Source organism: Clarias gariepinus, chromosome 1, assembly GCF_024256425.1.
Source record: "Clarias gariepinus isolate MV-2021 ecotype Netherlands chromosome 1, CGAR_prim_01v2, whole genome shotgun sequence".
Taxonomy (NCBI): domain Eukaryota; kingdom Metazoa; phylum Chordata; class Actinopteri; order Siluriformes; family Clariidae; genus Clarias; species Clarias gariepinus.
Genome location: NC_071100.1, coordinates 38147272 through 38173677, shown reverse-complemented (window position 1 = coordinate 38173677; position 26406 = coordinate 38147272). Strand labels below are relative to the sequence as shown.

The window sequence follows — 26406 nt, the reverse complement described above, 5'->3', positions numbered from 1 at the left end:
TTACATGAAGGGAACTGAAATCATGAATTCAGGTAAAGAAATATCTAAATACACTGACAAATAAAAAGGCCCCCTATACTAAATAATTCAATTTAACTCAATTTTATTTGTATAGCGCTTTTAACAATTTACATTGTCACAAATAATGTTTAGTATGTTTATAATAATGTTTTCATATTTTATTGGCTAATTTATTTGTACTATAGTCATAATTACTGAACATAACCTTTAATGCAATAATTATGAATGTAAAAGTTTTGATTTCATAAAATATTTTTCTTTATGTCTCTTCAGTGAATTTAACTGATTATTGTTACAGTCTGTATCTCTAAGCATGACATGCAATACTACTGGTGAAAAGCATACTCTCATTCTACACCAGCATCATAATAGATCCTGACAGCATGTCTATTGAGCTTTACTGATCGTTATGGAATGTAAAATAATTTTTTTATAAAATATCATGAGATGGCTATTGCCGTTAAATATTAACAAAAATTTGTTGACTTGGGGGGAAAAAAGTGACCGTTTCTGTGTCCCAAGTGTCTCAACAAACAAATCACCTGCAAATTGCAAGCTCGAATTCTGGCAGATGCTACAGCCATGGCTGCCAGGATTAAGTGAAGGGGGGGGGGGGATACCTGCACTCTTACAACAATCATAGCAACACTAGCCAATCATTGGCATCCATGAGCTGGCAGTAGAGGTGGATAGCACTTTCCTGCTAGGCTTCGCCCTTCCTGTTTGGCAGCTGCCATTTAATTTGGCTATAATTAAATTCAAAAATTTAAAAAACAAACAAACAAAAAAAAAAAAAAAACATGCCAGAAAGTACCAGAGCATGTCTAGGTCAGGAATTTTTTTTCTAGGTCAAACATAAAAAAATAAAAAAATAAATGTGTTGGCATGGTTCTTTCTGTGCAGAACCATGCCAACTTCTAGTTTAAGTGCAAACACAGATGAGCATTTAAGGCAATAAATTAATACCGATGCCCGATGATGATCTACAGTTTAAGCAGCACTGGAGAAATGTATAGCAGACACCAGAATATGGTTTCTTAATTTAACCTTTATTGGAATGCATTACTATTGTATTACACATAAGACATAAATAACACTGAATATCACTTCCTTTGGAAACTACTCAACTGTTTCACAACAAGCATGAATATGCGCAATTCTACAAAAACTAATCAAATTTTGAGCAGCAGCTGCAGATGGGAAAATTTGCCGCTGCGTCTGAAATAGACTGCAAGTGTACACACTTCGTTGTAATGTATAGGATATATATACAGAGTATATAAAGTAATCATGCTCTGGTAGCACAGTAATCCTGGAGCAGTCGATTAAACATACAACATCAACACAGAAGGATCAGGGACGTCTCATAATGCAGCGATAACAGACATTCGCACAACATCAACTGATGCAAACACAGGCTCAGAGAGAGTTTAGCTGCGGGCGGCGACAGCCGGTGCAGTCTGCTCCGTGGACTGCAGCTGTTTGCCAAGATACTCCCTGCAAAACAAGACACAATCGTTAAAACCTCTTCACACAATTCCCTGTTGCTTCCAGTTTTATGGATTTTTTTAAATCAGCTGTGGGTATGTAGTCAGGTGGCACAGCAAGCTTTTCAGTCAAGAAGTTGAGGAAGGGGAAAGAAGTTTTTAGACTGGCGGTGAGATGTTAATTACCCTCCATTTTTAAAGGCAGTTCATTGTGACCTGTGTGTAGCTGAACACACTACACCTTGCAACTTTATCCAACTCACATTTGAGAATAATCTTTTGTTCACACGAAAAACGTTTTGTTCCAGAAGAGGATTCTAGGTATTGAAATCTGAAAGGGCTACTTTTATAAGCGGAACACAATACCATTTAGATTTCTTACTGTGTGAAACTACTTCCTGTTTAAAAGCTTTAAAAGCACTAAAAGCTCCCCGTATCTTTATTAAAAAAAAAATAAATAAAATCCTCGCATTCAAAGATCTTTGCTTTCCGGCTCATTTGGGCTGACATGAAGCAAATGACTCAATAATGAGAACATGCACTTGCATTTACACATATACTGTATGCCCTTTATTCATGTTGTTATCCAAAAGGAGTTAATACAAAGTATTTAATCAAAAAATGAATAAACGTCAATGCACCACGAAATGACTGTTGATACACTAATCTAGACAGGAACTACAGAAAAAAAATTACTTTGATTATACTTTTATCGTTTCAACTTCATGCTAGGACTTTGTGGAAGGGGCGTTATTCGAATGATGGGTCTGTGTTAGTACTGTATGCTCGTACTAATATTATCGTTTCTATGGTAACAGATCATTTACAGAGACCTGTCTAACAGATGCTCCATATAATCTAAGCTAATAGTAAAAGGAAATAAGGTTTATGGAAGGGATCTTGTTCGTCAGTAAAGCTTTCCGTACGAAAGTTAAACATTAAACAAGCAATGCATTACAATTAAATCACTTCCATCTCTGTTGCTGAAAACAGTTTTCTCCAAAGAGAAAAACCATCAAACAGCTGCTGGGACAAAAAGCGATAACAGCATGCTTCTGTGGCCTCCTAACTATCCCGGAGAGAGTGAGACATACGGCACAGCAAAAAGGAGCTCCAACAGTGTTCCACCTCGATAGTAACACAAGCTAAAACACCACGAACTCTCAGCAAGAGCTGAAACCTTCCTGACCTGTTCAAGTGGAGAGCAAAATCCCTGTTTATTTGCTCTGTAGCACTGGGAGCTCAACAATGCTTACAAATATCACCGAGATCTTTGGCAATTATGTCACTTTCCATCCTGTTAATTCATTTAAGTATTGGAAAAAAAACTCAAATTTATGCTAATTTAACAAGATGCCACCATGTGTCAGTTCCACTGATGAAAGACGGAGCATTGAAGAAAATGTGTGCTACATACAGTACAGTACAGTGCAAAAGTCTTGATCCAGCCCTCATTTCTTCATATTAAATACAATTAAATTATGTACATTAAATTGAAGAAATGGGAACAAATGTTTTCCTGCAGAAAGCTGCAAAGTGCCTAAAGATACAATTAACTAGTTTCTTACTGTCTTAAGGTACATGGTTTTCGATCATGGTGTGCCTTAACAAACAACAAACATTCCTCTGAAACATTTAAGTACAGGGACCAGATTGAAAATTAAAGTCAAACACTTTAAAAAAGATGAGAGCCAAAGAAGTTTATCAGGAATCATCGAAAACTATTCCTGAAGAATACATTAAAAATACAAGACTCTTTAGAAGGAAAAAAATAATAAATGAGGGCTGGCTCAAGACGGTTTGCACAGTACTGTACTGTATAAACAATGGACTCCAGCACTAACATCTGCTAATACCCCAACCCCATAGCAACCATCACAGCAATGAACATCGGTTGGTGGTTTAAGGCTAATGAATAACAAGTTTACCTGTGACTCCCCCATGTGTGAAATCATTAAATGTAGGCGTCCTACAGGCATCGCTATTTAACCATTGGTCTGAAAAGACAGCCATCAAACCTCTTTACTGGCTTACATATTTTTAAATTTTTCTAAGCATCGCTGTAGAAGCTTTCTTGCATACAGAGCTCAAAAGGCGAGGTAAACAGTAAACAGTGGGAACATATTTAGACCTCTTTACTTTTGCATATATTGTTGGTTATAGAATTTTGGCCATCCACCCACACATAGTGTAAATATGCATAAAACCAATGCAAAAGCAACAACATGCTTTTAGAGTCGAGTTTATTTTTCCCAAATGTATTAAAAACCTAAAGCTGAAATGCGTCATTTAGCTAAGTATTCCGACCCCTAGCTCACGCACTCCCAACTGAGCTCAGGTGTGAGCTGTTTGCTTATAATTATCTTAAAATGTCTCTAGAACTTGAATTGCACATGATTTAGAAATGAACATACTTGTGTGAAAAAGGTCACACACTTCATAGCACAGGTTAGATCAAAAAACCAAAGCGTGAAATACAAGGAGTTCAGTAGACCTTTGCAATCAATAAATGATGAGACATAGATCTGGTATAAGGGTATTAAAAAAATAAACACTGGGAGAGGTGTGGAAGCATCAGGACTCCCCAAGAGCTGCCTGTCTGTTCTGGTGAAATCTGGTCTGGCAAACCCCTACATCTGGTAAAAAATCTGCTTATCAACAAGTAAATACCATTTCTTCAGTAAAGTTTGGTAGATTAAGTATCACCAGGAAGAGTTTCTCACCAGCAAGAACTGGAAAAAAGGAAGAATTAAGCCAAATACAATGGGGTTCCTCAGACTATGACAAAAAGACATAACAAATGTCTTTCAGGGACTCAGATGAAGCCTTGATTGTTACGGGACATCTATGGGGGGACCTGAAAATGCAGTTCAAAGATGTTTTCTCTCCAATTTAACTAAACGAATCTTAGGATCTGCCAGGAAGAATGGGATAAGAAAAACTGATCAAAAATCCAGGTGTGCAAAGCTTGTAGAGAACCGAGTAGAGTCTAACCTGTATTTGATGCTAAATGTGTTTCTATGAAATACTGAATATAAGACTGTAATAACCTGAATGAGACATTTTATTTTCAGGTAGTCAGTATGAATTATTGTTTGTAGATTCATGGGCAAAAGCAATACATTTTTAATTAAATCTATGAAACAATAAAGTATGCAATAATTGAAGAAGCCTCTATGAAGACATAAAACTGAAAAAAAAAAACACACACAGTATGGTGATGAGAGTCTGTATCAGCATCTCTTTTTGTCCATTCTCACAAATGTTCACCTTAAAATCTTTTTCTTCCCTTATACTCTTTAAATGTTATAAGATTCAGAAAGCAAAGATGAATGATTAGATCTTTTAAGCAAAGATGAACATTATAAATGGCCAATTTACACACTAGAGCAAAGAATCAAAAAGAATCAAATACTGTGAAATCTAATTTATAGTATTATTTCGTTTTTTTGTCTATGAGTTGAACAAAGTATTGATGATCTTGAACAAAGTGTTTGTACCCATCCGATAGTGGCATCTGCAATGGCACATGTCCAACCTGTTAGCAGTCAATGGTAATTTTTTAAATGACCTTAGAGGGTCTGTGTGTATAGCCGTTATAATTAAAGGTGGTGAGGTCCTTGGAACACTAACAACAGCACATAATTGTTAGGGCATTAAAAACACATAATAAAAATTTAAAAGGTTGATTTTCATAATACAGATTCAGATTTCTATAAATGCAGACATTGTAATTCTATGAAAAAATAAGCTATTTAAAATATAGAGAAAAGTTTACATCACAGTGACTGACACGTGTAACACATTCCTAACAGCCATCCAAAAGAATTGGTTTAAAAAAACATTTTAATAATTACTGTATCTGAAATACCTACAAAACTTCACTCATTCAAGTACAAAATGGCCTCAATTAAGGTCAAATTAAGCTCTTTGGGCTGAGACGTGGATGAGAGAGAAAGCTAATATTTGTGGTTTTCTCCTTCTTGGCTTTAAGTGACTTTAATCAATATCTGCAACAGCATCAACATCAAAAAACGGTGAACGATTTTCCAACATCCTCATTTACCAAAAAGCGCATTTTGATAATTTTTTGATTGATTTGCTTTCCTTAAATGCCATTTTTTGAGACTTCCACTTATAATTGAAACTATTTTAAAGGAGCTTATCATCCCGAATCAAATTGCAAGTTTAAATAACAAGTGGCTCATGGGTATGTAAGAAATAAAACAAGACATGTTGTGCCCTTAGAGAAACTTTAAGAGAGTGGTTATTTTCCAATAACCATACAGTTATATTCCTCTTATACCACAGCAAGTTGCCAATATTTTTTATTTTTATTTTTATTCATAAATTCATAGCTACATTAAATGATAGTAAACTTTACGCAGGTATTCCTTTCTCAGCCTCACTTTACTTTACTGAATAAAAGGGGAAAATGCTTGTCATGTTAACGAGAAACTGTAAAGTGCCAAGTTTTCTTAAATCAAAACTTACTGCCGGTTATAAACCTGAGACACCAAAAACTCTTACCTAAATGTTAATTAAAGCTCTCTATGCGTCACCATATCAGTGATGATTTATCTTTTCTTTTAAAATAAGGCATGTTTTGAATGTATTTATTTTTGCTATAAGATTACCACCACCTGAACACTAGGAATTAGTTTTTGCTATAGAATGCAAATGAAGTCAAATGAGCACATTATTATAAGGTTGTCATTTGGATTACTGCCAGCACTATGACTTGATCATTTAATTAAATTTCAATCATTACTGCAAGTGCATTATTTATTTGCATCACCGACTGCATTATTTTTTTCTCTTACAGTAATTACAAACACTTTACCATGACTTGGGATCCTGATGCACCAGTTTCAAAACACTGCACCTGACATAAAAAAAAAATGCAGGTCTAATATTGTAATTTACCTGGACTGTCGAAAATGAAAAACTTACCAGTTATGCACCATCAGCTTCTGAACAGCCAGTAGAGCATTGTAGCGCACCAGTTGGTCCTCATGATGCATGTGGTTCATCACCAGCTGCTTCCCACCCAGCTGTTCAATCACCCTGATAGGGGTAAAAGGAAGAAATAAATGAGACAAAGACCAACATCCAAAAGAATGGGAAAAAAAGCAAGATGAATACAGGGCTGAGAGAACTCATGAAAAGGCTACAGAACAAAACAGTTTATCAGGATTAACATTATATATAAATATGATAGAGTGCTCTGAATCCAGAGACAATTAAAGCAATGTAGGGACATAGGGAACATACGATACCACTTCAACAATTAATCAATAAATTAAGGAGATTGGATTAGTGCACATATTGCTCAGTCATCATGAGTAGTGATATCCGAGGCTATACGAAACATAAAAGGACGAGACGTTTCTGCTTTAGAAAAAAAAAAAAAATAATAATTTCTTTCAAGATTGTTACGAAAACGTATGAAAACAGCTAATTTCAAGAGTCATACAGCTGAGTGTAAAGGCACTGTATTAACATTTCACTTAGCCTCATTTGCTAATCACTGCCAGCCACACCAGTCATTTTCAACAAAATCCATTTGGGAGCATTTGCTCATACAGTGCAAGAAGCACTGCTGTGTAAGGAGATTGCACTCTAAGGTACCAGCCATTTTAATTCGATGGTGAATATGTTTTTTTTTTTTTTTTACAGAAAATTATTTAAGCTTATAGGTTAAATGATAAACAGCAGAAAAAAAAAGTTCATTCAGAATAAACATACACCCTTTTCATCTTTTAAGTGTAATGAAAAAGACACAACAGTTGCTAAATGTTATGTAACTACCAGAGGAGAAGATGAAACAGTATAATGAAACAGGAGTAATTATCCTGGCGAAATCTCCAGTAGCGCAGTTCCATGAGACTAAATTGCTTTGGAGTGGTCTAATTTAAAGGTTAGTACCAGAGGTGATTCACAACAGCGAGCTCCTACGGCGAGCATTTAACTTCCTGCATAGACTTTTGATTGTTGAGAGCAGAGTAGAATGCGTACACTCGTGGTGGTCACCCACAGGACATAATGACAAGGAAAGCATCTTCATACTTCCTGCAAAAAAAATAAAATCACCTACTGCTGACTGCTGGAATAGAACCAATTCAGCGACAGGCTGGTGTGATGACGTTACCCCGAAAAGTTTATTATTTTCCATTAACAACACTGAGGCTGCAGCAGTCCACACGTAACTGTCACAGCAGCAATGTTTATATATGTATTTGCACCGTCATAAAGACAAACAGAGACTAAAAACGCTTTACACTGGCCTTTCCAAGGAGGGGAGGGAGGGTTGAACGGCTTACCTTTTGCCACGAGGGTAATGTCTCACGTACTCTCCTACATCGTGAGCAGCCACAGCAATAACCTGAGGGTCATCAGACTTCTCTAGGAGGGTGGTCAAAATCCTGGATCATAACAACACAAATAAACAAACGCTCATTTAATATCTGTGCAATCAAAACCTGAATTCGGGTATCTGGGGAGATATAAACTCTCCGATGCTGGCTTTAGACTGTGTGATTTTAGCAGCCGTTCGAGATTACTACTTGCCACAGTGTATGAGATGATCCTAATAAAAGCTTGCCAGACTTTTGTAACAGACTGTGCAATAACGTGTAATGTCTGCTTATACGACGGAGATACTCCAAAGACAGACCTGCGATTAAAGAAAATTACTATGTTCTACTTATATCCTCAATCATGGCTCATGCAGAAAATTTGTCACAAACAGGAACAAGCTCTTGGTCTAGCAATGCTATGTCTACAGAAATGACTTCAAAAAGACCAAGAAGAGAAGTCACGGCTTGCTCAAAGGACGCCAACGTGAATGGCGATTCTTCAAAGTCCACTTTATGTAATAAGGATACACCGAGCTGTATTTTATCCGCTATTTCTTTCTCTGCCATGTCCCTTTTTGTGCTGTCATAATAAATCTCTGATGAGACATCAAAGAAACATTCTCTCTGCTGCCAAAAAAGCAACAATCTGTTTTTCTTTTTAATCCCACATTTAGTTTCTGATTTGTCATTGCCACATTATGCATTCTACTCAGCAACCCCTATTGGAACACGATGCTACATCTTTGACAAAAAAATAAAAAAAATAAATACCCATTTTCTTGCTGAAATTTATTTGTAAAGCCAGTTTAACATAGAGAAAGACGAACGTTTAGGTGAGTCACAAGCCTAAAGATTCTCTTCCTTGTAATATGTAGCCTATTTCGCCTATTTCATGCAGGAGAAATACTGTACAGGCAGAAGTGTTATTTCAACAGAAGGATAAAATAACAAGCCATTCATCTAAAAGTATGCTCTTTATAATGACCCTGGTTCAAAACAGTAAGAGAACAGCAGCATGTGATTTAGAATGTAAATGATAAATACATATAAAAAAAAAACACTGTACAGTGTACTTCTGCAAGAATTAGAAGAGAGGGAACACAGACAACAGGCTGAAAATAAGCTGACGCTGCACTCACAAGAAGCATTGGTAATTAGGACAATTCTACAAGAATATATAATGGGTGACAGGCAAAGAGAGAAATCCATTAAAGTTGGAGACATTCGGATAATTAACTGCAAATAGTATAGGATGACGGACGGAATGAACTGAGCTAAAAGAAATTATAGGTTTTAAAAACAAGCCAGCAGTGATTATCGGAAAAGGAATGAGGAGACAAATGGGATGCATGAATTAAACCTTGTCAAAAGAACTAGAGGGAGCCATGATTAATGATTTAAAATTCCACAAAAAAAAATTAGTAATCCGAGACAACTTGTTCAATTTGTGCCAGTTTCAACTAGTATAACTTTAGGCTAAAAATCTTTTTTAAAAATAGAGGTTTGCATCCAACATCAGCTTTAATCCACTACCCAGATCAGCCATAGTATTAAAACTACCTGCCCAATATTGTGTAGGTCCCCCCTTATGCTGCCTAAACAGCTCTGACCTGTCGAAGCAGTGACTCTCATAGATCTCTGAAGGTGTGCTATGGTATCTGGCACTGAGACTTTAGCAGCAGATCCTTTAAGTCCTGTAAGTTATGAGGCTCCATGCATCGGAATTATCTAACCAGCACAACCCAACAGATGCTTGAACGGTTTGAGATCCAAGCAATTTTGAAGCGAAGTAAACATCATGAACTGTGTCGTGTTTCACAAACCATCCCTGAACAATTTTTTCGGTCTGGCAGGCAGCATCATCCTGCTGAAGGAGGCCTTTAGGGAATACTGCTGTTATGAGGAGGTGTACCTGGTCTGCAATTATGTTTAGGTATATGGTACAGTATGTGGTAAAGAAACATCCATATGAAGGGCAGGACTCAAGGTTTCTAATAACTACATAAATAAGCAGATGTTCATGTGTGCATATTATACAGTATACTGTATACAAACACAGACTCATTGATGAGACAGACAGTGAAAGAGCAAGGGAAAGAGCAAAAAAAAAATATATTTATATAAAATTTATAGTAAATCGTGCAAAAATCATAAATCGTTTTGTAAAATCAAAAACAATAGATCCACTCAATCCTCTTCAGTCTACACAGTCTACTCCCACAATGTCAACATCATAGTTAATTTAATATTTTCATGTTACGTCAGCCACCCACTTGAGCAGTTCGTAGTTTTTCTCATTCAGACGAACGGCATTCTCTCTCCAAAACTTCTCGGACTTGTGCACTGGGCTCCACTCAAGACGACCAGACTTCAGCTCAGAACTGTACTCATCAAAGGAGCTAAGCACAGATGGAAAGATAAAAGACATGAGCTTTGTAATCATTTCACAGATTGTTCTAAGCACATTCATAAATGCGTATTCCAATAATGTGATGAGTTGTTTTAATCGTTACAACATACAATCAGCTGACATTTCATCATGGTGCAGCTACACATTACAGTACATATAGGTGATGGTACACGGTATGGTAGTGAATAAGTGTATCAGGTAAAATAGTGAATTAGTGAACTCTGTTCACCTTTTCCTATTTGTCTTTATCAGTGTCACGTTTGGAATCCTAAAGGCTAGACATATTTGCTTGACTGATTATTTTTAATTCCAGCAGTGTAAATGATGAATAAGTGACAGTGCTGCCAAAGTTAATTAAAAAGAAGCCAGCACTGATCACAGAGGATGAAGTGATGAGAGAAATGAGATAGCATATTAAAGCTTAATCCGAAATCTTCTGTTGCCCATCTGTTACTATGTGCATTTTGTCAGCCTCCCTCTACCCTGAAAATGCCCCCCACCCAAGTAACATCTGGTCAATGGCGTTCTTTTACCATTAACAGACGAGTAAAGTGCAGCTGACAAAATGTATATCAAAACAGATGGGCTACAGAAGTCACTTCGGAGTGATTTGTTTATCTCCAATGTGACCTATAAAGTTTTGCCTGATTAAAAAGTTCAGTTAGTGTTTATAATAAAATAGCTCTTAAGCATACATTAAAAAATATTAAAATGCTTTCGCACGCATATATCAAATGCGCATCCTCAAGTTGGAAATCCAAATTTGTTGGAAATAACAAAGTAATGTTACCTGAGGTCTTGAACACTTTCTCCCAGTCTCTCCAGAAGGAACTTGATGTCATCAGTAATGTCCTCGTCATCATATTTCTGCTGGTCCAGATTCTCCAGTTGTTTCAGAACCTTGCACTGAATCATGGCCAAGGCGTACTCCTGACGAGTCTCCCTCTCTGCAGATTTCTCCAGCAGGTTCTATTTATGATGTGGAATTTTAGTCAATTTTAGCATCTAGTCTTCATTCTGAGCAATATTTTTCTTGCCCTTTCCTGACTTTAAAAAGAGATACGTTCATAAATATTATTCAAATATTAAAACTTACAAAACAACCCAAACATTAAAACCTGCCTAATGCTACAGTACGTGGGCTCCCCTTGTGACTTTAAGATCTGGAGAATCGGAAGGTCGAGTTAGCACCTTGAACTCTTTGTCACATATCTATAATAGTTTTTTGCTGTATGTCATAGTGCATTCTTAGAGAATACTTAGAGAATTTTTTTTTCCAGATGTTCTCACCCAGTCATTTGGCCTTTGTCAAAGTCACTCAGATCCATGTGCACTTTGAGAACTGTTTACTTGCTGCCCAATATAGTCACACCCTCTGACATGTGCCAGCATAAAAAGATAATCAACGTTATTCACCTGTCAGTGTTTTTAACGTTATGTATGAATGATGTATAAAAAAGGGCGATGGAGAGACCGACAGATATACACACACTTTATATAAATGCCTATAGCCACATGGCTCTTTCCATTTCAAAACAAATCACTTATAATTTAATAATGTGAATCATCCTGCATCATCACAATTCCATTCATCCGCTATACTAAAGTATTACTCATGTATCACTAATGTGATTTATTTTCTACATTATAGAAAAATGCTGCAGATTTTAAAGCCAAAAAATAACAACCATGGAATTATGTTATTAAGTAACAACAACAGTTAGGTGTTATATTAAGACATGAAGGTCAGCTGTATGGAACAGTTCTTGCAAGAACAGTATTGTCAAGTGCATTTGCAAAACCCATCAAGCACTATGATGAAAAGAGCTGAAAAAAGCAAGACCAAAAATGACCTTTGCTGCAGAGAAGTTCATTTAGAGTTACCAACCCCAAAATCACCAATTAACAAACAGCGCCTCAGATTAGAGCCGTTATGAAAGCTTTTCAGAACATAAGAGCAGACACATCTCAATATCATTTTTTAAATAATGCATATTTTGGATGCCTTTAGCATAGTTTTACAATGTAGATAGAAATTAAAATAAGGAAAGACCATGGAGTTAAAAAGGGTGTCCAAACTTTTCACTGGTAATGTATGTATTAATTAAACAATTTTCATTCAACTGTAACTTGTACAACATAAAATCCATAAAATATAATAATCAAGGGCAATCTGCTCTACAGACACAAAACCACCAAAACATCCAGTTTCATCCTTTGGAAAAAAATAAAATAAATAAAAAAGACTCGAAAAAAGAAATAAAATGGATTTATACTGCTCCTTGTAAACCACACAAAAATTTTAATGGACTGTTTTAAATGGACTAAGGGATGAAAATACTTAGGTAGTACACTATATAAGACCTTCACAAAAGCACAAACTAATCACTACCTTAACAGAAAAAACAGCAAAATGCATTAAACAAGCCTTTTTCACCATGTAGACTATAATAAAACCTGAACTATGATAGCTATTGAGCATTTTAGCAAAAGAAAAGGTCCGCCCCTGCCCCTAAAACCGCCCCTGTTCCCAAAACTATACTTTAAAGGTAGTTTTTCTGTAGCATTCAGCAAGACTTAAAACAAAGACATACCATACTGAAGAAATACTTAAATAAAAATAAATAAATAAATAAATAAAAACTACTACTCTCCAGAAGAATGTTTATTATCACTAATAGGTTTTTCTAAGACTGGTTTTGTCTTAATCAATTTTATGTACAAGTCATCTAGAAAAAGAGTAAATCTGTTCTAAATTCTACACACTGCACTAAAGACAAAACACTGCAATTGAAATGGTCATTGTAATCAGAGTTTTACAAATGTTGAAACCTTTAATCAATCATTCAAATAGGGAAATTTTTTCTTACTTATCACTTTGCTGGCTCTAGGTAAAATATTTTTAGCTATAATAAATATCAAAGATTTACTCAACCATGTTACAATTATACTGTAGGTGTTTGTGATTTAAAAATAAAACCGTGATGATTCATACCAAACTTTTTAATGTGATATGACAATCATTAGACAACAGTTCCGACTAAGTAATCTGATTGAGTGAGAAGCATTCTATGAGTGCTGATATAGAGCATAACAGCACTGGGACATTTAATCATATGCATGTATTACTCCACATCAGAAGTGTTCTAACATGGGTCAAAGTAGGTCAGTACGGTCTGCTGGAATGAAAAGAGGAGAGAGCAGCTGCCTGCCAAAACCCACATTCGACAACACCTTGTCTCCTTAGTAACTTGTTCTACGTCATTCCAAATTGCATTTAAACCATCTGTGCTTTTTTATTTCTGGTTAACACAGCTAAACAACTTCTAACACAATTCTGAATCCCAAATCCCTCTTTAACGCCAGATCAAGGGCACTATTTGTTGTGTGGAAGAAGAGATCGCACTAGCTTTCCTTTTAACGCTATTCGATTCAACCGCAGAACCCGGAAATTAGCCGGCATTCTAAATTGGAAATATAAAGGAAATCTCGTAAATTTCTCAGGACTGTCCACCACCACCATGGTTTATGCTCCTCAGCTTTTTGACTATATAATACCTGACTTCTTGTGCCTACAACCGCATCACAGACGTGCTGATATTTAGTACAACAGCTCTCCCTCTCGTGCTATATTGCTTAAACATATTTTGAGTGGAAAAACAAATAGAAACATAAAGAAAAAACAAAAAACTTACAAAACTCCTGGTTGTATAAGTGTGCACAGCCTTTCACTAATACTTGGTTAAAGAACCTTTTTCATGTGATACATTTATTGTTTTGAGGAAACAGTCTACAAGCAGGCGTCTTGAAGTCATTCCAAAGGCTGTTCAATAGAATTTAGAGCCGGGCCTCGTTCTAGGCCATTTTCAAAAAACTCTGCAAAACACTTCAGATGAGAAAAACAAAGAATTTTTTAGGAGAAATAAAAAGAAAGAAGATTACAAGAACCTGTCTGCATGAGTGTGCACTCCCTTTTATCACTAGGGAATGTGACTGCACTCAGAATTAACTACATCACATTCAGCCTCATGTTCGAATGTAATTATCTTACACCTGTCACCAGTTAACCCACAAGATTAAATGCAACAGCTCATTTAGAAAAAAAATTCTTGGAATCCTCAAGTTTAATACTGCTGAAGACCCTCTATAAGATCTCATTATCAAAATTGATCAAATGGGCCAAGGGTTATGAACGAGCTGTCAAAAGACCGAATGTACCATAGAACGGTGTGAATGCAACTAACAATAAGCTGAGAAATTGGAGCACCACAGCAATATTTCCAAGAAGAGGTTGTCATGCCAAAACTGAATGAAGAATACAACAATCACATATTAGTGAGGTTGTCCAAAGATTTAAGGCAACATTAAGGGTGCCACAGAATCATCTGGCAATTTCGGGTCACTCTCTGCATTTCTTAAACTTTGCCCCAGGTCTGGGCTATGGCAGGATTTCCCCTATAATAGTACAGGCATTGAGTGCCATGCCAACACCTCAGGTCAATTTTTAAATCCCTGTCCAGTAGAGGAAAATAATCATTTGCATTTGGGTGTCTCTCAGGTGCCTTTCTCTGTCTACTCTCTGCTTCAAAGTGATTCAGCAGCTTTTGTCAGCTCAAAACAAACAAACTTGGAAACAGTGTTGTGCATGAACGTGCTTGGTTTTTGGTAACCTGTGAACTAAATGGATTAGTTTGTAAACCTAAAGACCGTGGGTGTCATTGAAATGCAGAGGGATGACCATGAGTTTGAGCTGTGAAAAAAGGGAAGATAATACACTCACTTCACCTTAAAGGGGTCATCCAGACACAGTTTTCATTAAATGTTAATATGATCTTTAGGGTCCTAATGAAAAGTTTGTAATTAATTAGAAATTCTCAATGGTTGTGTAAAAAAAACACTACTTTTAACTGGTAAAAACTAGCTCTGTTCTCAGCAACCTGTTTCAGTACATGCTCCTTTAAATGCTTATAATCTGAGCCAGTTCTGTGGGGCGTGTCTTCACAACACACGTGGGGTATAGCCACGGGAGTGTAGTCCAGTGCGGGCAATGCTTTGGACTGCATTACCCACAAAGCATTGCCCACAACGCAGTGCTTTGTGGGTAATGCAGTCCAAACTGAAAAACGCTGGAATATAGAGCCTGAGCCTGTTTTCTTAAGTAGTTTTTGGTTTAAGTACCTAACCTACGCGGAAGTTTGTAATATCGCCTGACAGCGCAAAAATTAAAAGAATGGACATGCATCGACTCGATTTGTCTTTCACTGCATGGGCATGAATTAACGGGCTGTTACGCTGCCGCGAGCAACAACAACAAAAGCGGAGAAGCTTACTGAGAGAGATACAAACGCGATGTGTTTACTGATGACTTCTTAATCTTCGACAGACATCGTTATAAACCATCTAACGTTACAAAGGTAAGCATAATATAGTTTTCCGACTACGTACACAGTTTGCAACTAGACAATCACCTTAATGCTTTGTTTATTATAAACGGGCGATTAAAGATTATATAGAGATGGATGTACACAGAGAAGAAGCCATAACCATGCTCTATGAGAGTACAAGTTAACTTACACTCGGCATTCATCGTGATTATTAAAAAGACGATCTGCAAAGATTCATAGAAAAAGGAATTACACTTACCAAGCCTGGTGAAGAGGAAGCAGGAACACGAAGCGTTAGTACAGATCCATTTTTCAGGAGCAACTTCGTAGCAAAACCAGCTTTTTATTGACCCGCGTTTATAAAGCAGTCTAGTGAAAAATGATTATCGCAAACATGAAGGCATTTAGGTAGATCGGCGGGGACGTTAGCTTCAAAAACTAAATTCAGCCACTGCATCCTCAGTGGCTCAGATACCTAACCCTAGGTAGGTACCCTAGGTCACTAACCCTAGGTAGTAAATGACGACTGCTGTGTTCGCTATTACACCCAACAACTGTACACAACACTCGCTTAGGCGACATTTTGCTCCAGCGGCGAAAAACAATGGCCGACAGCTTCTTCTCACTCGGGGCGGGTCTTTGCTAAAACACCAGTGTCAATCAACTATAGTAGGAGCGGCCTCTTGCGGTGTGGCGTCACATCGACAGGCATTTGCGATTGGTCCTGATTTCAGAAGGGGCATGTTATTGTAATAAATTAAAAGAAAATCACTGGGCAGCCCTTTATCATCGTAGAGTGGTTGTGTACACACTCTCCTAACACACAGTTCAGTCCAAACTGCTTAAAAAAGTGCATGTAAGCCTGTATGACCCCTTTAAGTGAAATGTGCTAAAATGTACTCCTGCCAATTAGCAGCATTTATAATAATGGCAGTTTTGTTCTCCGCATTTTTGTCCCTTATTTTGCACAAAGTGAATTTAATGGTTGTAAAAGACACGTTAAGGGAAATTTTACAGTCTCAATTCATCAATACTATTTGATACTGTAGCTAACGTTAATTGAACTGGCTAGCTGCTACTTTGTAATGAGGCCCTGTGATCAGATTAGGCATCCTATTTACCTGGGTAAGGTTTTAATAGAATATTAAATGAGCTAAATAATGCTAAATATAGCACATGCAAATATGGCAACACTGACACTGTTGTATAACACTGTTATACATTGTTGTTTATTCATTTTTCTTAAAGATAAATATACAAGATAGATTGTTCTAACTTCTTTGATTGTGGAGTAATTGGTATCTTTGACAGCTATTTGTGTGAAATTAATACATTTTATTAATTTTCTGCCTGTTTCACTTGACCTTTATATGGCAATTACCAACCAAAAGTCTTGCATTCCACAAGAATAAATAATCAGAAATGTTCTTGTCACCATGCCAGATTTTTTTTTTTATTGGATTTTCTATTTATGGAAAACATTGCATGGGGTAGGGTGGCTAGAAGGAAGTAATTTCTTACCAAAAAAAGAAGAAAAGGCCTAGCCTATCTAAATTTTGTGGTGAAGCCAGTCATTTTGGTCATCATTTTAAAAGCTGTGTTGGGGAAAAAATAATAGAATTCATCATTCAAAGGACAACAAACCCAGAGTCAAGCATGGTAATGGCAGCATTGTGCTCTGAGGGAATCAAAGGTTGCTCCAAATACCAGTCTAGTTTGACACAAAAAACTGCAAGCCTCTTTTAGGCAGCTGAGGACGATGAACAAATTCACCTTCTAACCTGATAACGACCCAAAGCACAAATCAATAAGAATAAAGGCTCCAGAAAAAGAAGATAAATTCTCTGAAAATGGCCAAATCAAAATCCTATTGAAAACCTGTGGATGGTCTTGAAGAAAGTAGTGAACAAAAGAATAAAGAGCCCTTACAATTTCCGATTCTGTTTTTGCATGGAAGACATTAATTTTTCCAAATCAACATGTGCTAGGCTAATCAATTATTTTCCAAAACTCTAACAGCTGTACTATAATTTATTTATTTATTTATTTTTACCTGTTTACTTCCTTTACTTTTTTGTTGGTTGCTATTTCAGGTGAAAACAAAATCTAACATGATTGTGGTATAATATTTTTACATTACTGTACAAAAATCTATTACTTGTGTGCAGATGTTTTATATCCATTATATGTAAACAGACTCTCGGTGTTACTACCACAAAGCGCTCCTGTATTTTTGTCTGTTGGGTGAAACCAACTGCTGGCGGCGCTGACTGTATTCATGGTTTAAAATCAAACTATAATAAAATACACTGAAACCAATAATAAGCAACACTGCATGAGTAGACTAGGGAAAGAGGAAAAATCCGGCAAGGTGATTATTAGGCACTATACAGTAATTGCATGCTCTAGGCAACTGCTGATTGACTAAATATTGGTAGCGTTATAAAAAAAAAAAGGCTCTGACACAAATGACAGAGTTAGAGATAGATGTACTAACCTTAGTAAAGTCGGGATGTACAGTTATTACAAGTGAAAATGACAGCAGGAATATCAGAGTGCAACAGAAAGCCAAACTGATAAAGTGGTAGCTGTCACCTTGAATTATGTCAGTAATATATTTCTGAAAGAACCGTGTTAGCATATTAATCTGGTGCACAGAAGTACAGCTAAAGGGAAAGCTAAATTGAGAACTGCAGTAAGGAAACATGACAGGCTGTTATATATCCTCTAATAGGATGCACTGAGCAGAGAGAAGAACTCGAAGCAAGAATGCTATTAAAAATTAGGTGCTTTTTGTTTCCAAAAAAAAGAGCCGTACATAGTAATAAACTAAAAGTCAATATTATCTAAAGAATGATAAAATATGGTGGCGTTTTTTTTTTTTTTACTAACATACAAAGATGTCCGGCTTATCTTTTCTATTGAAAAACGTGAAACGAAAAACAAAAAATAAACGCCTGTGACAACATGGTAATAAATAGAATGACTTTTTCATCATACCTACTCATTTAACTGACAAATACTGACACACTTCTTTATTTACAAGTATACAACTTTACTTATTTACAAGTATACAACAAATAAGATAGATAAGAGAATTATATTAATACAGGCTTTGGAAAGCCATGTAATTATAAGTGAGGACACAGACAGTCTCTCAGTTAATCATGTTAATAAGATCTAAAGCAGATGAAATGAATGAAATACAGAATTCTAATTCAATACCGTCAGAGGCATTGACAATGAATTCATTACCAAACACTAATGCCTGTGACAGCGTCCAGCTTTCAGGGCTAAATCAAATACTAAGTGTCATGCGCGTTAGGCCGATGTATGAATCAGAGTGCGAATAACAGGTATTTTCCCCTCCCCTTCTAGCTATAATGTTTTAGTGCAGGTGCACATCTCCAAGATGGCGCTTGATAATAATAAGTGGAAACAAAATCGGATTTCAGCAAGCCTACAAAATAATGTGAGTATAATAGAGGTTGTGTGGAGCTGCCAGAGTGTGCCTCTGAACTGTCGCTACCATTCACAGTGGCAGTGAAACGGGGGGGATTCAAAAGCATGCTATTAGTATCCTGTATCCTAAATAAAGAAAATAATAGTGTTTTCTGTTATTTCATTATAAAGCCTCTGGAAATGATAAAGCTTTTCAGACTAAATGCATGATGTGGAACAAGTGCCAGTCCACAGAGAAGGTAGTGAAACACAAAGCAAGGTGTGTGTGGTGTGTAAGTGGGGGTGGAGGGGGATTATGGGGGGAATAAATAAAAATATAAATAACCCTGACCCACCATGTGAACCACTATCCTTTTAACACCCTCTGCCTGCCATCATGTAGAGTGAGAGGACATTTAGATAACTAATTTACCGGGAGAGAAGAGGAAAATGTCGGGCAAATGTTGCTGCCATGTGCTCTGTAAGTACAATATACTCTTACAATATTACAGCGTTGACCATTTCGTCAAAAGTTATGTCAACATGATGCAAAATTTAAAAAAATTTATAAATGCTTTTTTTTCCCAGCTACTGACTCGGAACATCCCAATTGCCATGTTGATTCATTTAGCCGGGATTAAATCATGTCTGCAGATTGAATCAGGAGCCTTGTATCAAACGATATCATGTAAGACGCTATGCTATTACCCATGCTTTTACAAACAATAGCAAATCCCTTTATCTTATGGGGGAAAAAGCCACAAGGCTGGAGATTGATTGCAGGCTAGGCAACTTATTTGGCTGATGGTAGCAAGGACTGGTAAGAGCGTTGTTATGGTTACGGCGTGTTTATGTGTGTGTGTGTCAAACCCGCACATTCTGGCCGTCTGCCAGTGCTTTGCTCTTTACTACACTACTATCCCACATTTGCGTCACTTTGCTTTACTACAGCATTTCTTAAAACAATCCCACAGCTTATTAAGACTTTAAATCTGTCTTGACCATGTATAAAGTGTTTGTGGTGGTGTGCGTACCCTGAAAGCGGCGAGGATGATGCGGGTGACCTTCTCTTTGACAGACTCCTGCAGAATGTCGGAGAGAGCAGGAACCACGTTGTAGCGGCGCAACTGCTCGCACAGCTGAGGGCTGAAGGCCAGCAGCCATACGCAGAAAATCATCTGGTATTGCAGCTGGAAGCCGCACTTGTTACTCAGTACTGCCGTGATGCTAGAAGAAGCACAGCGCACACATACACATGCACTCGTGATACACTCTCATTTTCAGGAAGTCTACCCGCAGACATCAACACGGTCACGTGGAAGAGCCGAGTTACTAAACACTGGAGATTGTTGTGTGAATTACAGCCTAAAAGGGGTGCAAATGGGAGTGCGTGTAGTATTCAACATGACAACATGATGGGGCTGATTATTATGAGAAACAGGTGGGAAATTTGCATTATTCGCCTGACTGCTTGTTTACTCTGTCAAAACAAAACACATATTGATACCTCTGTGGTCTCATTTGTGCTCCTCCAGTGGGTATCCGTCTAAGATCTGGCAATTAACACATTTTTTTTATGCTACTAAAGACATTTTAAATATTAAGTCTTACCAGTTCACTCCATCGGCTTCGACCCAGGCAAACCTATACTCGTTCACCCTCAGCATCAACTGCAGGCAACCAGCAACGCACTGAACGTACTGAGAGCTCTGTGTAAGGAACACACACACATACAAACAAACGTACACAACGCACACACACGCACACACAAATTGACATGCACGTGAACATAAGACAGAGAAGACAACACAGTCAGAAGATGAGCGACATTAACAATCCACAAAAGCAAGGGAAAAGGGGTGTATGGGGTAAGGCGATCCTGCGTAGGAGTAAGCAAATAGAAGACGATGAAACAAGGCCACCTAAAGTGATACAATACTTTTGCATTTGTTTATGCACGTGCAAGACCTTGGGAGAATCTTGAACATGCAAATGTAAAAAAAGAGACAGACGGTCTCACGATGCAGTAGAAACAAGACAGTGGGGTCTGCAACCTGGATGGAGAGAGGTTAGCAGAGTGGCTGAGAGAAGAAATAAGATTCAATTAATCAATGCTAGAGAGAGAGAGATAGAGAGAGAGAGAGAGAGAGAGAGAGAGAAATTCATGACTTTGCAAACCAGCATGAAGGAATTATGCATAAAAGCAGAGTGCTCAAGATAAAAAGAGTGAGGCTATGAAGAACAAATTAGTGGGCTGAGATTTCGTGTGTGCTGACAGGAAATTGAATTAGGGTGTGTGCTAGCTTGCATCATACCAGCACATAAATGATGAAACTTTATATATTACAACTAATACATTTTAATTAACCAAAGGAACCCAGTCTGCCAGTGTTCCTTTACCCTACAGAGACAGTGTCTGAGGAAAAGAATTTATTTAACCACACATACAAGTAAAAAATATATATATATGCCACAAAAAAAGCACTGCTTGGGCTCGGATGAATACAGACTGGAGCGAGAGTAGCTAAGGAGCATAGCTGTAGAGGTAAAGTGGGAAATTGAGTACAGGTGAATAGAAGAGATATGCAGCAGAGGGTAGTTAATGCCGCACTGAGCACAGCTGCTCTTCTGAAAGCTGGCCAAGATCTCTCCGGGACATACTCACTTCACTGGGAGAGATGGTTCCTGTTCCTGTTTCTGGACCTGTACCATGCAGTTTCTAACAAAAACATATGGAAAGAAAAAGAAAAGCACGTGTGCTGAGATACCGGACTTGGATGTTGATTCCTTGACCAAAATTTTCCCAGCAAGACACCTATAGGAAATCTATTGGTTTATATAGGAATCCAGTATGGATCGAGATTAAGGGGCATGACTGCAAATTAATGCTCAGATGCTCAGTGTGTATAGTGTATATCTGTTCACATCTTTACCCCATGTTATACAGTGAAATATACAGAAGAAAACAATTGAACTAAAGATAGAATTTCCAATTTAAAAAAATAATGAAAAAAATGTATTTAAAGATGGAACATGCAACTCTACAAATTTACAGATTTACAACAAAATACAATTAAATTAAATTAAATATATAAATAAAACCTACTGTATAAATTACATAGAATGTGCGAGTAGAGTACTATTTGTGACTTTATACTGAGTAAGTATATAAAATAAAACTATAGAAGGGACTATCCTTGTACAGTACAGACTGATCGGAAAATAACTAATATTATTTAAAATATGTTTATCATTACACTAATTCATATTTCATATGCATTTTTTCTGTATATACTTTATTATTCATATATGTACATAAAGAATGTACATCATGTCGAATTTTTTTAGGCATGTTATCTTCTAGATATGTCTGTCTACTGCAGAATGTTAGCATAGCTATACTGTATTATACTCTATATTACTACATGTATCTTCATTACTGTACCTGCATTTTACTAGACATGTAGACATGTATGTACTTTGAAAAATTACAATAAATTTAGGTCTAATCTAATACTATTATCTAAACCATCATATATTTAAAAGGAATGTGTGTTTAAAATGAATATCGAGTAAGGTTGTTTAACTGAAGAGTAAAACAATATGTTCAGCACATTCCAATTAGTTTATATAGCAGTAACTACACTGAGTGAGCTACAAACTACAGTTAGGCCACACTGAGGAAACATGAAAGTGCTGTTTGATTAAAACTCAACATCATTGAGTATAACAGGAGGATACCCAAGCTAACAGGTTAGGTAAAGATTTTCTGTCAAATTGTGTTACACATTTTAATTACACTAGTTGCTGTTTTTTTTTTTTTTTTTTTTTTTTTTACCCTTGTTAATTAAACTTCAGGTCGGCTATCTTTGAGAAAAATATTTTTAATAATTTATGATTTGTAAAACTGCAGAGAAAAAAAGAAAAACCAAAAAAAAAAAGAAAATAATAATAATTATAAAACATTACTGTAGTCTAGGAGCCTTGCAAAATATTAAAATAGGAATGTCCCTTTAAAATGTCTCCAAAAGAAATTCCTGTTTTCTTTTCTATCTAGTATGTTAATTTTACCTTGATTGCAGTCAGTTTTTTTTTTTTTTATTAGCGTAACTGAAAATGTAAGTGTTTCTTGTTGTCACATGCCTTGCATATAGGAAGAATACAATAAAAGCTAAGAGCCAGGTCTACAAAAGCCACATTTCCCACTTGATTAAAGCTACTTTCATTTAAGTGCTTTGAACTGGAAGGAAGTAATGTTTTCAAATGAAACTTCTCTATGCATATCAATAAAATGCATTAGTGCTGTTCAAAGACACAGAGGGGTACCGACATTATGGCTCAATCCAATAATTAATATTAGATTTGTCATGAAAAAATAAATAAATAAAAATGAATAAAAATAAAATGTTTGAAAAATCATATTTGAATGACTGTTACACACTTCACTTGAATGTCCTAAAGTACTTACGGACTAATCCGTAAAGTTTTACTGTTTTTTTTTTTTCATCCAGCTGTACAATCAGTACTGGCCACTTTATTAGGTACACCTTGTTTGTTGGACCCCTTTTTAGCTTTAGAACTGCCGTAGGTCTTTTAACCAGGTACTGGAAACATTTCTGGCCACTATTGACATGATAGCATCACACAGTTGCTGCAGATTTTTCGGCTGCACGTACATGATGCGAATCTTCATTACACCACATGCCAGAGGTCATTAAGAGATGGACAAGGTCAGCAACAATACCCGGGTACCCTGTGACATTTAAACAACTCTCATTTGGTACTAAGGAGCTCAAAGTGCGTTTACCCCCACACAATTACAGCACAATCACCAACCTAAACCGGTGATATTTGGCAAAAAAGATCCATGATTTCATGTTGATTATGCCAAGTTCTGCCAAGTTCTGCTAAGTTCTGCCAAGTTCTATGCATAAATAAATTACAGCTTCAATTACTGTAACTGTTCTTAGCTGTCAGGAGTGCTACCTGGTGTGTAGACCATCTGCTTCAAGTTTGTGCATTCAGAGTTACCCTTTGGCGTACCTCGGCTGTAACTAGATGGAATCTAAGTTACTGTTGCCTTTCTATGGGCTCTGGCCTTTCTCTTCTAACCTCTGACATTAACAAGGCATTTCTGCTTAGAGAAGTGGACATTTTCTCTTTTTCAGGCCATTCTCTATAAATCCTTGGGATGGTTGTGCATAAATATCGGATTCTCTTTAGTAGAGAAGCGGTTTTGGAAATACTTGACTATTTCCTTATGCCTAAATGCATCAAATTGCTGTCATTAAGCAGTTGAACAGGTGTACCATGTGTATGTAAAATGAAGCAGCCTGTGAGTGTATATTAGTTACTCTAAGTAATTCTGTATTTTAGTTAAATCCTAAAAACAAACGGTTCTTAATAAGAAATTGTTCTACTATCACCTGTTGAACAGGAAAATAATGCACATTACTAAAGGGCCAGGTTTTACTGCTTCTGCTATTCATTCTTCGTAAAACATATAAATAAATTGTCCAAGCGTAACCATTAAAAAATGTAAATTGCTATGATCGTAACCATTGAAAAATATAAGGTGCTATGATTTATGGCCTGTCCCTATTCACATCAAAATAAACAGACAAGCACAAGTATGCAAAAAATAAAAAATTATGGGGAACTGAACCACATATCCCAGGCAAATCTCTATTAGAGAAAAAGCAGTGTATCATTGGATCTGATTTTAATGCTTCTAGAATTGGGGCTGGGTGTATGGGTGTGGTAAACAATCTCACCAGCCGCTCAGGCCTTACCACAAAGTAATTAGCTTGAGTACATGAAGGCTTTCTTGAGTACATGAGGGGTTTCTTTTGAATGCACTGATGATTAATCTCATTGTGCAAGTTGAAAAAAAGGTTTCTAGACTTCATGAAGCGTTACAGCCGTTATCCTGTTCATATTTCCGAACAAAATCATGCATGCATTTCTACCTGGGAGCTAAGCTGTGTCTTGATCCAGTTGAAGTAGTAGTTTAGATCACTCCCTTCCATCAGATCCCGGCCCCAGGCCGCCAGCTTGGCGATGATTCTGGCAGCCTAAAAGAAAAGGAAAACATTTAACATGTATGTCTGCTTTAATAAAGGCAAAAAATTTACCAGTACTATGTCATCCAAGCCCAAAAACAAAAACAGTCAACTCTGCTAGACTGAAACTACTGAGGAAAGAAAATAATGTAATTTTCTGGCACATAGGCTTGCATATATAAGTAAGACTATTATCAACTTTTTACTCGCACATCTGTTCAAGGTGCTGCTGTCATCCAGAAATTGAGAGTTAAAATGCTACAGCCATCCATTACCCGAGAGAGCATAATTGGCTTTGTTCTCTCAGTGGAATGAATAGCTCTCCTCTCCCTCTCCCACTCCCTATCGTCAATTAGGAAAATGCTAATCAAGGCTCTGGTGTCCGTGTAACTCGGGAATACAAAAGAAGGCAGGTATCACTCCTCCTAGTGTGTTCAGCTGCCTGACAGCAGTTAAATAAGATGAGGCAGCTGGCTTTGCAAGTCTCAAAGGAAACCGACGTCACCACTCCTGCTTAGGGAAGGACTTAGGTCGGAACTGAGTACAACTAAACTGTAAAGTAATACATACAAGTTTTGAGGAATGATCAATTAGCTTAGAACTAAAAACTCTCTCACTCACCGCAGTGTCTAATGGTTTAGCCCACCAGACTTAATGCATTCACTTATACACCATTTTCTCACCAGTGATTCTTAATGTAGAAGTAACAAGCTAGCTAGCTAATTTCTTTCAGATGTTCGATAGGAAAGAGTAACGCAACATTTCAGTCAATTTTAAAGGGAAGTCACAATACTGTACATACTGGAAGCAAGGATTGTCAGGGCAAATGTGACTATTTGTGGTTGGATACAACTTACCTCTGCGCTGACCAGTTGTGACTCAGGAGCCAGGGTTATATTTAGGGATGATCATGCCAAAAATTTAGAGAAGTATTAATCTTTGAAATGCATGACCCCTATGTGTACAACCGTAAATGTTGCTGGTTCTCTTGACGAGTTAAAAGCAAACACTGACTGAATTAAAAGATTAAAATAACATGTTTGTTGCCAGGTAACAGAAATAAAACTACCGTAGAACACAAGTCAAATCCACACTTCTATGATTAAAAGGTTTTCCAGAGTGCATGTCAAGTGAAGCGTCGAAGGTGCAGTCTCTACTGGTTTTTCTTTTTTTTTCTTTTATCACCCTCCACTCCATGTGCCTTCAATCCACTGCGTGACATGCATGACGCCCGCAGCACTT

At 36.9% G+C, this 26406-nt stretch overlaps 1 protein-coding gene across 3 annotated transcripts in view; it reads right to left on the bottom strand.

The window, feature by feature from the left end:
• Positions 1–1049: 1049 nt before the first annotated feature.
• atp6v1h (ATPase H+ transporting V1 subunit H) overlaps positions 1050–26406 on the bottom strand; it is a 38931-nt gene continuing 13574 nt past the window's right edge. For 2 of the 3 annotated variants that reach the window (XM_053492953.1, XM_053492960.1), the window contains exons 6-14: positions 25072–25176; positions 21768–21821; positions 20714–20811; positions 20137–20329; positions 11068–11246; positions 10141–10266; positions 7832–7933; positions 6462–6575; positions 1050–1518 (exon numbers count right to left, since the gene is read on the bottom strand). In XM_053492953.1, coding sequence (XP_053348928.1) covers positions 1452–1518; positions 6462–6575; positions 7832–7933; positions 10141–10266; positions 11068–11246; positions 20137–20329; positions 20714–20811; positions 21768–21821; positions 25072–25176 — 1038 coding nt within the window. In that variant the 3' untranslated portion in view covers positions 1050–1451. The remainder of the gene's footprint in view (positions 1519–6461; positions 6576–7831; positions 7934–10140; positions 10267–11067; positions 11247–20136; positions 20330–20713; positions 20812–21767; positions 21822–25071; positions 25177–26406) is intronic. The other variant, XM_053492970.1, reaches the window with a different exon arrangement.